General features: G+C 55.7%; 1 protein-coding gene across 3 annotated transcripts in view; it reads right to left on the reverse strand.

Annotated features, from left to right (window-relative positions):
- The window catches only part of Prdm16 (PR/SET domain 16), a 318,554-nt gene that overhangs the window by 15,020 nt on the left and 288,163 nt on the right, over positions 1-15,371 (reverse strand). For all 3 annotated transcript variants that reach the window (XM_074081540.1, XM_074081539.1, XM_074081541.1), the window contains exons 6-10: positions 12,013-12,226; positions 10,078-10,225; positions 9,467-9,620; positions 4,830-6,264; positions 1,474-1,561 (exon numbers count right to left, since the gene is read on the reverse strand). In XM_074081540.1, coding sequence (XP_073937641.1) covers positions 1,474-1,561; positions 4,830-6,264; positions 9,467-9,620; positions 10,078-10,225; positions 12,013-12,226 — 2,039 coding nt within the window. The remainder of the gene's footprint in view (positions 1-1,473; positions 1,562-4,829; positions 6,265-9,466; positions 9,621-10,077; positions 10,226-12,012; positions 12,227-15,371) is intronic.

Consider the following 15,371-nt stretch of genomic DNA (forward strand, 5'->3'; position numbering starts at 1 on the left):
TCTCGGCCACCATCCAGCCCTTCCCCATTCCTTCTGCAGCCCAGATGATGAGTTCCTAGGGTGAAGCTGGCACAAAGACTGCTATCCACTTGCCTGTGAGTCTCAGAGGCAGCCTAGGAACATAGACTTCCCAGAACCCCAGGGCTTGTGGGGGACTATGCCTGGCAGGACCACCCCATCCTGCACCTGGAGGGCAGAAAGGTCCAGCAACAGTGCTGCCTGGCAACACCTGGCATGGGCCAATGTCTCTGTACAAGAATGACCTCAATGCTTTATAGAGACCAGTAGTTATCAGGCGTTTTCTGCCAGAATGACAGTCCAACCTCAGATCATTTAATTTGGTAACTTATTAGTCATTTGTCCCCTGCCCCTTCCTCCTGGCTCTGGGCCACAGGGGGTGGCAGGCCCATGGGAGGACTGGACAGGATAGACAATGGGTAGCCAGACTCCTGCTGGTCCTCTCTTCCTCAGGCCAGGGTGGGTCCAGCCTGCTCCACCCGATCAGATATCCCTGCTGAGCTCCGGGCACAAACACAAACACAGGATGTGCCTGGCTGGCTTGTCGGCTCTCTCCAGCCCATCCAAGGAAAATCAGAGGAAGTTATTAACCAAACTCCTGGGCCCAGCGGAACAATAGGAGGCACTAAGTTTAGCTGTGAACACAGCCAGGGTGCAGGTTTCACAGACGGGGGCTCATCCAGGCGGGAAGCGTCAAGGAGAACAATGCCCCATGCAGGCTCCTGGGGCACCCCCCCCCCCGCCCCGAGAGGCCTGGGGACCCTCGGGTTGGGTGAGGGAGTCCCAGCAGCAGAGGTCTGTGACTCTGAGGAGGGGACTGGGTCCCACACCATGAGGATGGGTGGACACAGTTGCAGGGCATCTAGGAGACTCTGTCTACACTGTGTCCAGCTCCTGGGTAGACACAGCATGGCGAGCAGGCAGGAGCACCTGCAGGCTGGTAGGGTCTGTGACCCACACCCAGACCTTGGGGCTTCCAGGGGTCCCTTTTTCGGACCTGCCTCTGCTCCCTCCCCTTCCAGGGCTCCCTCCTACCCACTCTTCTTGCAGGCCTATCCCTGTCTTTTCATTTAAATACGCTCAGATGTTGCCTACCCTAGCAAGACCAGCTATTTCGTGCAGCCTTAGCTGCACCAAATCTGTTCCCTACATTCAAGATTCCAGGCTTCACCCCAGCTCTGCCACCCCATCATTGAGTTGGTTCCTCTTTTGGAGACCGGAGTCAGAGGCAGTGTGCACCTGAGTGCACGGTTTCTATGGGTAAAGGCCCCTGGTGAGACCCAGGGTTTGCCCCATGAGGTCCTCCAAACCCCATCACTTCCAGCCTCATAGCGAGGCATGGGGTCCATAGGGAGGGATTCCCTTTGCGGCTGAGGAATGTGAAAGCTGAGGCACAGAGTCACCCCATGAGGGGTCCCCAGGCAGACCCCATCCAGTCACGGGAAAGACTCTTACCTGGGGGTGGAAGAGCAGTGGGGACGGCCGCAGGTACTTCTCCTTGAGCACTCCCATGGGGTCTGCCACTTTCCGCTTTTCTACCCTGCTGGACGGCAACACAGAGGGTTACGTACCCCATCCAGCTCTCCGCCCCTTGGGTGCATGGCTGTGCCCAGGGGCATCAAGAGCTGCCACATGGGGCCTTGCCAGGCTGCCCTGTCTCCTCCCACTGACTCTTCCATGGGCCTGGGGGACTTGGAGGCCAGGAACACCTGCTCACCCGCCTGGACCCTCACAGCCCACACCTGCTCCAATACTCACTCACGGTTCCCTCACACAGTCTCCATAACTTTCAAGATCTCCTGGTGCCCCTCCCCACCCACAAACACCTACAGCTCCCAAGCACATCGAGAACACTCAGTACAGAAGTCTAGAATAGTCTCTGAAGGCTTCATGTGCACCAGCCTCCTGCCCATGGGCCAGTCAGTCCTGTGTGGGTGTGGACTGCCTAGTCTGGGTCCCCACTCACCACAGGTCCATATGGATCACCCCAGAGGACTGATGCTTACATCCCGACCTCTCTGTCCCTTGGTATGAGGCACTCTGCTTGGTTTGTGTTGATAAATGTGGGTGACAGGCAGGTTTCTCTCCTGGGGAAGTCACTAAGGACGCCCCATGGCAGTCACGTGGGCTTGGCCCTCAAACCCTCCACAGCTGCTGGAGATTGCTAAGACCTTCCCCGAGAGCTGGTGCAACTCTGTCAAATAAACCTCCTGGTGACCACTGGCCCCTCCTTTACCTGGAGGGTTCCCAGAGGAGGGCTGGTCTTCTCTTCCCTGCCTCAGGTCCCAGTGGTGGCTGAGGTCTGTGAGCTGTGAATCTCTTGAACGTTGTGGGCGTTTTGGTCAAACCTACCTCTACCCGCCATACCCTCGCTGAATATACCCAAGACAAGCTGCTCCTCACTTACTCACTCAGGTCTTCCATGGGCCCTGGCTGGCCTCACCTTGCCCAGCTCTGTCAAGTACAGACTTTGCTTCCCACCCTCCAGGGGACCAAAGCAAGACAGACAATGCATGAGTCTGGGCAGTGGGGTGGCTCAGTGCCCCGTTGAGGAAACGACGGCTCTGCCTCAGTGAACTCAGATGCCTCTGTTTTTTGTCACTCAGCGTCCCCCCCAAGCTGGGCTTCCTGAGTGACCAGAAGCTAGCAGACCCCTACTAACTGCTGTAGACATGGTGCTTTGCCCCATACTCAGGTCGTTACTGTGGTGTAAGCAGCCCATTCTGACAGATGCATCAGTACCCAAGGGAGGGAGTTCAGAGGGCTGGAGAGGGCCAGGGAGGGCATTTTAGTTCTTCTGGCCAGGAGATGGAGAACTGGGAGTCACCCACCAGGGGATGCCAGGGAGATGGCTGGGAGTTTTGCTGGAGTCTCCCTGGGATCAGGGAGCAGCAGGGGTCATGATGCTGAGGGGATCCTTTCCCCAAACCCAGCATGTTCCAATCTTCTGTGTCTTCACCTGGAGGGGAACACTCAGAACCCATGTGTCTGTCCACCTTGATTCGACTGGGGGCAGCTTGGGGAGGACCCACATGTCTTTGAACCTGCTTGTAAAGGCCTGTCCTGGCACCCCTCCAGTGTCCTAGTTCCCAAGGACAAGAACTCAGACCTGCATGGCCTCAGAGGAGCCCTGGGAAGGATGTGTGAGTCTGTGGAGGGCCCCTCTGGAACTTTCGGGCCTGTTCCCAGGGTTCCCACCTCTCACCATGACTGTGGGCTGCCTGCAGCTTCCAGAAAAGGCACCAAGCCCTAAATCAGAGGGGCTAGAGCGAGGAAGATGTTTGGAGGATAAAGGGTGTGTCTGGGACAGAAAGAGAGAGAGACCAAGAGGAGGTTCAGGCAGACAGTCCTGCAGGCCCGCTGGCTCTAGCCCTGGGGTCCGACCGGAAGGATCTATCTTCTCTGAATTTCTCCCTGGGTTCTGTACATGTCCACTGGGGATAGCTGGTGCCTCTTCTCTCCTGTCCCAGTGGTTTCTGGGATGGGGGGGGGTGGTGTTTCTGAGACCTTTACTTTAACTGGCAAGTGTTTTCTCAATTTTTTTGCACCGCCTTCAACCCTGGAAGCCAGAAGTGAGGTGACTTCCACAGAGGAAAGTCTGCCCCTCTTGCTAAGCCTCTAGCTCACTTCCTCACACTGTCTGTGGGTGGCATATTTTCCAATAAACACCCAAATGGGTATCTTTTGTGTTTTCCAGGATGATGTTGATGTCAGGATCAGGCAGAAAACAGGAGCTGACTGCAGACAGGCTGGTGGGGGCTGTGGAGCCAGGGCTCTCAGTGGACGTCCCTGGTGTCAGCTCTCAGGCCTGCTTCCTTCTGACAGAATTTCCTCTCATTTTTATTTTCCAAAATCCTCAAACACACCTCTCTCAGAGTTGTGGGCCTGTCCCCCGTCCTCGTACTGTGGCCAGCACCACGGGGATGGCAGGGCCTACCTGCTCCCTGCACCTCAGAGCATGCATGCACAGGTGTGTGCATGTCCTCACTTGCAGATCAGGGCTGATGTCCTGCTGCTCAGGGTCTCCTGCTCTGTGGGGATAGGACACCTCCCATGGAACCTGGCCCTGCTCTCCCAGCCCACTTGCCCCCTAGAGTGGGACCCTATTCCTAAATCCAAGGTGGGACTCAATTCACCCTGTCAGACAGACAAGACCCTGACGTCTCACAGACCCTTTCGAACTCTTCCCATTCTTCTGCCTCATCCCCTCCAGTGGATACCAGGGGGTACCAGGTGTTCCCCCGTCCCATTGTAGCTACAGGGGTGGGGGTAGGTACCACAAGGGCTGCCTCAAGGAAGTAGAGTTGAAGGGAGATGGATAAAGTGCTCAGAGGCAGGGTAGGATCCTCTGACCTTTGTGGGAGGCAGGGATTTGGCCCAGAAAAGGCAGCTGGACATGGTGAGGAGGGGGGGATGTCTCTGGACAGGAGTCTGAAGGCTGGGAATCAGGAGGGGCTAATGACAGAGCAGAGCATATCTGAGATGTAGTCTGTGCAAGGGAACCAAATAGGTCCAGGAGACCCCATTCAGCCTGCCAAACTAGGCTCCCACCCATGGAATGATGAAGCCAGATGTCTCCCACAAGGGGTATGGACGCACAGTGGGTATGGACCCACTCCCCTCCAGCTGAGGCACCTCCCTAAGGCCAGCAAAGGTGGAGGGAAGAACCTTGAGGCTAGGGAAAACAATGAGAGAGAGACAGACAGACAGACAGAGACCCTCCTCACACTAGACCAGCGCTGATCCCGCCCAGCTCCCGCACCTTGGTGGGCCCCATGGTGGGAGCAGGGAAGGATGGAACATGTTAATACCTGTAGATGGGGTCCATGAAGAAGGGTGAGGGCTTGGCATAGTGCAGGGAAGGCTGCTGGGGCAGCTGTGCTGGGCACACCTTGGGCAGCCCCTCGCCAATCCCTGGCTTCCGCTCGCCGTACACGTGGTTCTTCCGGGGTTCCCGGCCACCTCCATTTTGACTGGCACGGACCCTGCTGCCTATGCTTAGGTCCAGTGGCTGCTCCTCACCAGACGTGGGGACCGAGGGTGCCTTGGGGACCGAGGGCGCCTTGGGTGTAGGCAGGACAGGCTTTGCCTCTTTTGGTTTGGTGGTGAGGTCGAAGGGGCACTCAGCACTGGGGCCGCCCACCTTAAGGGCGTCCCGGGGTGACTTTGGCTCGGCCTTGACCAGCAGGCTGTGGGTGAGGGCTCGGTCCGTGAAGGGGTAGAGGGAGTGGGGGAAGTTGGGCAAGAACTGGAAGGGGAACACCGAGTGGTAGGGCAGCGAGCCCAGCTTTTTTTCTTGCATGCCCATGAAGCCTGGACCAAAGTACTTCTCGGCGATGGAGGCAATGGCTTTGATGGAGTCCCCGGCGGCACCTGAGGCGGTCAGCAGCTGCTCCTCGGGTGGTGGGAAGAATGAGTGTTGGGAATAGAAGACAGGCACCTCGGCCATGCTGTTCACCGCCCCTGGAGGTGCCGAGCCGCTCCCAAACTCAGGCTTGGCCTCGGCCTGCTTGCCCTTGTCTTTGACTTTGTCTCGATCACTGTCTACATCGCTGTCCAGGTCTGAGCCTGTCCCTGTGGTGGTGTCCAGGTCGGTCCCTGTCGTGGTGTTGATGTCCTCAAGGTCGCTGCCATCAGACATGTCGAGGCTCCTGGTCTTGACCTTTTCTGCATATGTGACCTCCAAGCGGTTCTCAAACTTCTCCTCGGGCCCCGTGGCCACTGTGGTGCCCTGGCTGCTGTTGCTGACCGCGGAGATGAGGGGCAGGGCTGGGTTCCCGAGGGGGCTGGGGAGTTTGGCGTCCTGGGTGTGGTTCAGGGGGCTCTTGAGCAGTGGTGTGGGAGGTAGCAGAGGTGGCCGGGGGTACAAGGATGGAGGGAAGATGCCCGGGAAGCCAGGAGTGAGCGTGGGGAAGGCCGGGGGAGCTGCAGAGAAGGGCAGGCTCCCAGGGTGCGGCCTGGAGGGGAAGTACTCACTGAAGCCCAGGCCCCTGTGGTTGAGGGTGGGGGAGGGTTTTGTCTTGTCCATCATGGGGCTGGGGGTCAAGGGCAGGCCTGGGGCAAAGACGCCCCCGGCCGTGTAATGGTTCTTGCCCTCGCAGAAGCGCCGGTGTTTGTTGAGGGAGGAGGTGGTGCTAAACATCTGCCCACAGTCCTTGCACTTGATCTGCGTGCGGCAGTCGGCGTGCATCCGCTTGTGTCGGCACAGGTTGGAGAACTGCGTGTAGGACTTGTGGCAGACCTCACCTAAAGCATCAGCAGAAAGCAAAGACAAACACGGTATGAAATTACCAGGAAACCCCGGGCCTCAAGGGGGTGGGACCGGGGGTCTGGAAGCAGTCCCTGCGGGCGTATGTGCATGTGTGCACGCATTGCACGTGCGCACCTCAGCTATGCGCACGACATCCGTATGCCCGTGTGTCCGTGTACACGTGTGATCGAAAGTGTAAGTGTATTCTGCAGAGCGGATTGTGTGTGCATACACAGGTGCATGCATAAACATGTATTCCTGTGTATGCACAGGTGTCCCAACCTGGGCTGGCCTCCAGTGACCAGCCTGAACTGGCAAAGACCCTCGTGCCTTTCCCTGGGGTCTCTGGCCCCGGCAGATGGGATCCCGTAGTGCCTGCGGTGGGAAGAGGGGAGGGGAATGTTACTGCCGTTTGCTGCTCTGGCCCTGCTGTCGCTGCTGTGTGTTGCTGGTGCTGGAGATGCTCTTTGGAAACCACTGGGGAGAGAGCCTGCTCCCTGGGCTGGGCGAGGGCAAAGCAGCTTTTCTGAGAAGTGGCTATGAGAAGACCTCATGCCTCTGTGCTCTCAAACCCTCCCCTCTTTTTCCCTCCTTTCCTCTCTTTTTCTCTCTCCTCTGTTACACGTGTGCACACACACACATGCACCCCTCCCAAGCATACTTGAGCTCCCTGGTGGGACAGATGTCACCTCAGTCTCTGTGGTCAGCAAGGTGAGGATCTGGGGACTTGTAGGTGTTAGGTGTCCACCGAGGAGTCATCCAGTGGCTGGACATGGAGTTTGTATGTAGTTAGTGCCTGCCCCCTAGGACCCTGGCCACTCAGAGCTCTCCTAGTGACCCATTCCCTCCTTGGAAGGGCCACATTACCTGGGGTCCCCTAGCTGCCTTGTAGTTTCCTTTCCAACTGCCTACAGCCCTTCAAGGTACTCAAAGGACATAGTTCCATGGTCTGTGGATGTACCTGGCTGCACTTCTGACATCTCACCTGATCTCACAAACATTTGTGTTACCTCAACTGAATGATGTACTCATTCAGTACATTTTGAAAAGCCATTTTGGGGGCTTTTCTTTTTGGACAAAAGCCAGGGTGTAAAGGTGAGCCTGGAGCACAGATAAGGGGGAGGAACATGGCGACACCGGGCAGCTGGCTGGACATCCCTGTCCTCTGTCCACCATGTGGGGGCTTTTGCAGCACAGTGGAAACAGTGGGTTAGGACTGTTAATACAATCTAACAGAACTTTATAAAGCGTCTGCTTGTCTAAAAAGGCGATGACTCTGCATGCAGTTTTGTTATGTTTAGACTGCTTTATGATTGTAAGCTGTCAAGCAGTGTGTTGACACAGGTTCTTCTTAGAGCAGACATCCCTGGGCTCCACAGCTGGGCAGCAGAGATGGTGGTCACCACTGCAGTCATGACTCGGGGCCTTCCAGCTTGTCTAGTCCTGCTCTGCCCCTTCTAGCCCTTCCCACAGGGAATGGATACTTCCCAGACAGTGTGACAAAGCCAGTCACACTGGCTCAGATGCCCCCTTTCTGGGGTCTGTGGTGAGCCAGCAGGCAGGGCTCTTTCTCCTGGTTCCTCAGCTGGGGAAGTGGGAAGCCCAGGAGAGGGTGGGCCTCATTCATCTTGAGTTAGATGCCAGGAGCTTGGACTGGGGGTTAGAAGTGGGAGGGTATGGACTACCTAGTTAGAGCTGGCTTTTTGGGGCAGGTGGCTACAGCCAGAATGATTCCCACATGGCAAGAACACCCTGACCTTAGGTCACCAGCAACCAGTCACTCCTCCCCTCACTGATCGAAGGGCTTGGGGTTGCCCTGCCCAGTTCAGGGTCAGGAGCTAGGTCCCAAAGCTGGGATCTGGCCCTCAGGATGGCCTGTGTGTCTTGGTTTCCTTCTGTGAGTTAGAGAGAGAAGGGTCCTGGTCTTTAGGAGTTTGCAAGGATGTCACATAGTGAGGACAAAATCAAATGATGTGTTGGCACGAGGCGTGTGTACACTGTGATTTGATCTTATGGTTTACACCGTAAATGTGCCCCAAAGGCTGATGTATTGAAGGCTTGGCTGCCAGCCTGTGGAGGTGGTAGGACTTTTAGGAGCTGGGGCCTAGTGGGAGGAAGTGATGTCACTGAGAATGTGGTCTTGAAGGGGATCTGGGAACCCTGGCTTCTTTCTTTTTTCTCTTTCTGCTTCCTGGCTGCCACAATATGCTGTCTCCTCTGTCAGCATGAGGTGCTGCCTCACCATAGGCCCTAAAGCAACAGGGCCAAGTGACCATGGACTGAAAATGTGAGCCAAAATGAACCTTTCCTCCGTAGATGGTTTATCTTGTCATAGGATGGGAAGCCGATAGAGACTCTCATCACGACACTCACACACAGGAACATTCAGTGGCCTCTGATATCACTGAGAATCAGGGTCAAAGTCCCTATGTGTACCCACAAGGCCCCCAGGAGCGGGCTGCAGTGGCCTCTGGTCCCTCTCACCTTACCCCTCAATCCTGGGCCTCCTCTGCAGGTTCCCAGGGTGTGCTGTCCTTCAGGGCCCTGCAGGGTGCCTCACATTACATATCCAGGAGCAGTACCCACTCCAGCACCAACCTGGCCCTCCCTGAGACTCTAACCCTGTACTGCTGTCCCCAGGGGTCATGCCTATCACCTTGTTTAGCGATGTCTGTCTCCTTCCACCTGTGTGTAGGCCCCACAAGGATAGGGGCTGCTTGTTCACAGCTGGTCCCAGTCACTTGGAACAGTGCTGGGCACACTCAAGGGTCCCTAGAAGACACTACTCAGTAGGGACTGTCACACACAGAACTCCTGCTGGAGCTCAGCTAGGGTGGGTGCAAGTCCAGGGGACAGAAGGATGACACTGTGAGGGAGGGATGCTGGCTCTTCTGTAGGACCTTGGATTGTTAAGACTGGTCCTTACCTACTTCCTACCTCCAGCCACTTCAAGGAAGTGCAAAGGGGGAGATGAGAGAAGGAAGCGGGGGCTGCGTGAGCGAGAGATGCATTCATAAGCTCAGAGGATGCCAGCAAGCAACACAACATGGCACAGGGAAGGCTGGGTGGCTCCAGGGTCATACGCTGTGCCTCGCTGTGAGGATTTTCTGAATGCAAAGTGGTCTCCTGAATGGAGGTGTGGAGGCGATCACACCCTGGCGGACCGCAGGGGGTACGGCGCAGGCTGGGGCAACTCACATATGAAAGGCTTCACCGTGCTGTGGATGTGTTTGTGTTGCTTCAGGCCGGAGGATGTGGCGAAGGTCTTGCCGCAGTCAGGGCAGGCATGGGCTCGGGCACCGACGTGCTGTGAGCGGATATGCCGCTGCAGGTTGCTGGGGTCCGTGAACACCTGGGGAGGTGGACTCCATTGGCCAGTGTACCACCTGAACACACCCTGTCAACCCCAGGGCAGGAACGCCAGGCCCTGCCCCCTTCCTAATTGCCCTTTCTGCTCTGAGCTGGCTAGGACAGTCTCCCTGAAGCAGTGACCCATTGTGGGTCCCTGGCCTTGGGGGCTTCATCCCTGCTAGCCAATACCTTCCACATTGGAAGACACAAGCTGCCCTGGAGAGGTACCAGGTTCCGGTCTTGGTCTTGTTCCTTCTGAGCTGCGGGGTATAATCTCTAAGACTTCCTGCTCCCCTCTCCCCCTGTCTCCCAGAAATTCAGAAGGACCCTGGTGACCTCTGGGCAGCTAACTCTGCCATAGCCCCCTCCACTTGCATCTCTACAGTAGGGTGAAGGGAAGGTGGGACCTGCCTGTCTGCAGGGGCAGGTGTGTGCTCGGCAGGGCAGGTGCACGGTACCTTCACACAGTTTTCACATTCGAAGCGTTTGCCACTGTCGTGGGATAGCTGATGACGGATGAGGTTGGACTTCCAGTTGAAGGCCTTGGGGCACTGGTCACACTTGTACTCTCGCTCCTCCGTGTGGACGATCATGTGTTGCTCCAAGCTGTACACAGGGGGAGGGGCTTACTCTTGGGCCCCAATCCCACATGGTTTGTTCTCCTCTCAGTGGCCCCCGGAGCCCCCACCAAACTGCAGGGAGTGGCAGGGCGGGGGACAAACAGCATGCTGGCAGCAAGTCCAGCCACCTCCTCTCCAGGTGGCCACTGGGGATGAGGGCCACAGACAGCCTGCCTATGTCAGATGAAGAAGCTGGTACCTGGATGGTCCTTCATCCAAGACCGCCTTTCAGCCAGCTGGAGGTAGGGTGGGACCCCAGCCCCATGCCCTGGTTGTCCCTCTAGACCATCCCAACTTTGAGGCTAAGCTTGGGCCAAGAAACAAAAAGGTGTCTAGGAGCGTCAACACTGCCACAAGTCCCAAAGTGGGGTTGAGGCTGAGAAACCTAGGGCCACCCCTCTGACTGGCCTTGGGATGTTCACTGGGCTAGCTAGGTACACCTGAGCAGGTGGCCAAGAGTGGGGGGCCAGGGTGTCCAAATGAGATGAGATGTGGTGGGGACAGCAGCTGTTCTGAGGGGCTGCTCCTCTCGGCTGAACGGGCAGCTTCTAATCTCCTCTCGGGGGACCCCTGCCTCTCCTGTCCCTGGGATGACCGTTAATCTTCATGAGCAAAGCAGTAATATATCACAGCCCGTTAATTACGGGGCCCAGCCATCCATTTAGATCAGGAACGCCGGCTCCCCCAGCACTGAGAGATTGTATCTTTTCCCTGTTGTTAATTGTGATTTATGTGTTTATGTAAAGAAAACACGGACTCTCTTTACCACACTCACTGAGACGGGCCCAGTCGGGATTTGCCCAACACTTATTTTCTCAGTCATCTGTTCAGGGTGGAGGGTCTGCCATCTCCAGGGAGCCCATGACGGAATTGGCAGTAAATCCTCGGTAATCACACAGCCAGTGAGTGGCCTGATGGGGCTCTGCTCTGACTTTGCAAGGCTGTCCTGAAGAAATGTTCCCCCACAAGGGGCACCCCAGCTAGAAAGCTTCCTTGGCTCCCTGGAGCACTTAGGCTGGAGGTCCTGGCTTCTCTCACAGAGCCCAGCACACCCAGCTTTCCCAGGGTTCATGTGGGTCCCCAAGACCCCCGCCCCCCAGCCCCTGGGTCCTGATTTCTGCCTGGCCTCGGGGTAGGGGAGGGCCAGTTGGGCCTGTTCCAGTTATTGGTGTCTGGTTGTCATTCAGCCGGCCTGGTACTCTCTGTGCCTATGTCTCTGATATCCCTCTTGGACAAATGGCCTCCTTAGGGGAGAAGAGCCCAGGGTTTAGTGGATGAGTGGTCCTTGGGCTATCCTTTGCGGGCCACTAACTGAGAAGGAGTTGTGTGTGTCCAGAAGGTGAGGCTGCCCCATGAGCCTCTCAGGAGGTGACAGTGGCCCTTGCACGTGGGCCTGGGGATTTATTCTAAGAGAAGTGATGGGGCTGGCTGGATCTTGGCAGGTCTCAGGCAGGACTGGCCTTTCTGTTTACCTCTTGGTTTAGGGATAGTGGGGCCTCCAAGTCAGGCATGGGCAGGTCTTCCTGGGTCTGAGCCCTTTGCAGCAAGAGCGAGGGAACACCAATATATCTGACTTCAGCTATGTGTTTGCTATGCCCCCCAGTGCTGGACAAGTGGGCTGGGGGATGTGTTCTTGGTGTGTTGGGGGGGACAAGGGGGTGCACTCGGGGGCCCTAGGTCTCAGTCTGTCTCTGGAGCCCCAGCCTGACAGGGTGATGGGCTAAGGAACAGGGAGGGGTGCTGCTGGTTCTGGAGGAAAGGCAAGGGCGGCACCTGTACTTGTTGGGGAACATCCGCTCGCAGTCCTTGCACTCGTGAGCCTGCCCGTCACTGCCGCCACTGCCAAGGCCATCCGGCTTGAGCTCCTCCCCCAGGCCCTCATAGAGTGTGGCCCCTGTCGAGCCGCACGCGTACTTCTTGTGGCGACGCAGGTCTAGTTTGCACTGGAAGAGCTCGTCACACTCATCACAGCGGAACGTGGGTTCCTCTGCAAGACAGAGGACAGGGAGGTGGGCAAGCAAGCTAGGGACCCACCCGTGGGACCACGGGGACCTCAGGAAACCCACCATCATCACTGCCCTAGGGCCCGTGCCCAAGTGGAGATCCTGGCCTGCAGTCCTCATCCTGCACCCAGGGATGTGGAGGCCACAGGGACAGACCCCTGGCAATGCTGGAGGACCCAATCGACACATCAGTGGGAACACTGAGCACACCAGGCCCTCTCCCTGCCTCTCAGGCAGCCACTGGGGGCTCAAGGAGGCCCTGCCTGGGGAGTGAAGGAAGCCAGGCCAAGTGCTTTGTTTAGGACTTAGGAGACAAAACAGGACAGAGCTCCAACGCGGATAATAAATTATTGTCGTCAAGGTCAAACAAATTAAAAGAGGGGCAGCTATTATTAAGTTTATGAGGCAGCAGCCTGACCATGGTGCCAAGCCAAACAGTCAGTCGGAGCTGTGACTCAGGGAGGGGGTTTGGGCTTATTCCCACCTCCCCTTCTGCAGCTGCCTGAACAGCAGCTTCCACCTAGGGGGGCGTCTCCCACCACAAGAGGACCTATGTTCTACCCAGGCCTGGAGACAAAACACCTGCTCTTGAAGAAAGAATTGAACAATGCATCTGTGTGCACACGGTCACGTGCATAGATGTGTGCATGTGTGTAAGCTGCGCAGGGGTACACGGCTGTGTGGGGAAGCGTGTGCACGTGCAGTTGTGTTTGTGAGTGCGCACATTCCAGCACGTCTGCACCATGTTTGAGAAGCTGCATGTGTATGTGTGAGCATGCCTGTGCACTTGCACCCAGGTGTGTGTGCACATGTAGTCGTGTGCGCGTGTGTGTGAACATGAAGACACGTGCTTCTGTACATGACTGTGTGCGTGAACATTTGCACTGGCATATTTTCATACTTGCGCACACTTGTTTTTTGTATGTGCACGGTGCAAGTGTGCCTGCATGTTTGAGCACTCGTGTATCTTTTTGTGTGTTCATGTGTGCGTTTACTTTGCACATGTGTATGCATTTCTGTCAGTTGTTATGCATGTGTGTTTGTGAGCATGGGCGATGATGTGCTTTGTGTGTTGTGTGTGCATGTGTTTTAGTGCATGTGTGAATGTGGGTGCATGTGTTTGTTGGTGTGGCCATTGTGTGTGCGCAAGTGTACATTTGTGACACTGTGCGTGCAGTTGTGTGGTGTGAATGTGTGTGTACATGTTTGTGTGTGAATTCTTGTGTGATGGGCTTGTATTTGTGTGCTAACGTGAATGACGGTGTGTGAATGTGACTGCAGGTGACCGTGTGTATGTGACATTGTGAGCATGTGTGGGTGTGTGGCTGGGTGTAAGCACAAGCAGAGCTTTAATCAGCCAGAGCTGGATGTTGGCTATAACGGCCTAAATGTAAGGGGTGCGGAAGCAGGCAGGCAGGGAACCGGGGGACAGATGGAAGAAGGGAGTCACCTGTTGCTTCCCAAGTCAGAGAGACCAAATAACCACAAACCCTTTCAGAGTCCTCAAGAGAGGCAGAGACGCTTTTCAGCCTGGACAGCTTGAGGGTTACAAGGGGTGTGTCCCTGCTTTATCACCGATCAGCTGCCACCAGGGAGACTGAGTCACTTGCCCAGGGAAGGGGCAGAGCCCTGTGGCTGGAGCCTCTCTACTGTTGGGGCCTGGGGCACAGGGTGATGGGACCCAGTTTCCCACGGAGGGTTCTGAGAAAAACAGCACGACCCTGCAAGAGTTTGGCAGGTGCTCACTGTAACCCCTGGCATCCTCCCCTGTTATCAGAGATCCAGATTTTCACCAGGGAAGAAGCCTTATGTCTGAGTGCCAGGCACATGTCCCCATCTTGGTCCCCCAGAGCTGTCCCTGTGTGCTGAAAGGAGCTGAGGTGGGGCCTCCTGCAATGTCAGGTGCAAGTTGGAAATGTGGTGCTCTTTCTGGGCTCAACGAAGAATAATCGTAGAAGCTGAGATTTAAAAACAAAGACCACTGACCAACAAATGTTTCCCATTCTGATTTGGAATTTGTATCTAAAATTAAAATTCTGGAGTTTAAAATGAAGAAATGAAGAGTCAGCCTGATTGTCTGGGGGTGTCTGAGGAGACCCTGCAGGCACCAGAACCCACTTTGGTGACAAGTGTTGCTCTCCTCCTCCTCTGCTGCCATCACTCTTAGACTCTGGTTTGTCTCTTTAGAAGGACAGAGTAGGGCCCAGGGGACAGGGGACAGGACGGGTCTAAGCCTTGCCCAACCATGAGATGGGCCTTTTAGCTTCTTCCAGGCAAAGAAGGCTGACCTTGAGTCCACACCTGGGACCTGCTACAAGTCACTTTTATTTTCCCAACACATGAAATTGTGTTTTAAAGAATTATCACAAGGATATGCTATATCCTGACATTATATCCGGTTATAACTCAGCATATCATATCTCTCTTTCATGTGATCTGCATCCTCTTGACCTTTTTTGGAGAGCAGAAATAAATTATTACGCGCCTTTCTAAACAAAAAAGTGTATTTGAATGCAAATGACTTCTTTATTTTCTCCCAAGAGCAAGAAGTTCTCTCAAAGAGAGTTCTCCCCACCTCCATCGCAAGAGTCAAAACAAAATATTTCTCAGTCACCTGACTGAGGAATCTGAACTCAGATTCCTCCTCCGTCCTTCTGGCTACCTGTGTGGACAGCAGGTTGGCATTTCTTTATAGTCCTGAAGGGAGAATGGGTGCAGCTCTAGAACAGTGGGCAGTATGACCCATCGCAAGTGAACAAGCACCTCCGTTTCCTCCTTCCTCCCCAAAACACAGAAACAGCGGCTGGAAACAGAACTTTTCACCTCAATGTGGTGGGGGTTGCAGGCCGGGGCAGAGGTCTGCTGCGTACCTGAACCACGCTGCACTAACGCTGGCAGCCTGTGTCTTGCCTGTCAACCCTGCACCTCGCTCATCTAGCTCAAGTTCCATCAGCAACTGCTACAGCCAAGCAGGAAGGGAACAGAAAAATAAATCAGTGCTAATGGCTTTTGAGACCGAGGGGTTCACAATTATGCAGCATCCACACACTAATCTGTAACTCCAGCCTCAAAGGCGCTCAAGAGCCTACTCCAAATTCCTGCAGTGATAAGGGGCCCGCTGCATTTAGC

The sequence above is a fragment of the Castor canadensis genome, chromosome 7 (genome assembly GCF_047511655.1).
Source record: "Castor canadensis chromosome 7, mCasCan1.hap1v2, whole genome shotgun sequence".
In the NCBI taxonomy this organism is placed as follows: domain Eukaryota; kingdom Metazoa; phylum Chordata; class Mammalia; order Rodentia; family Castoridae; genus Castor; species Castor canadensis.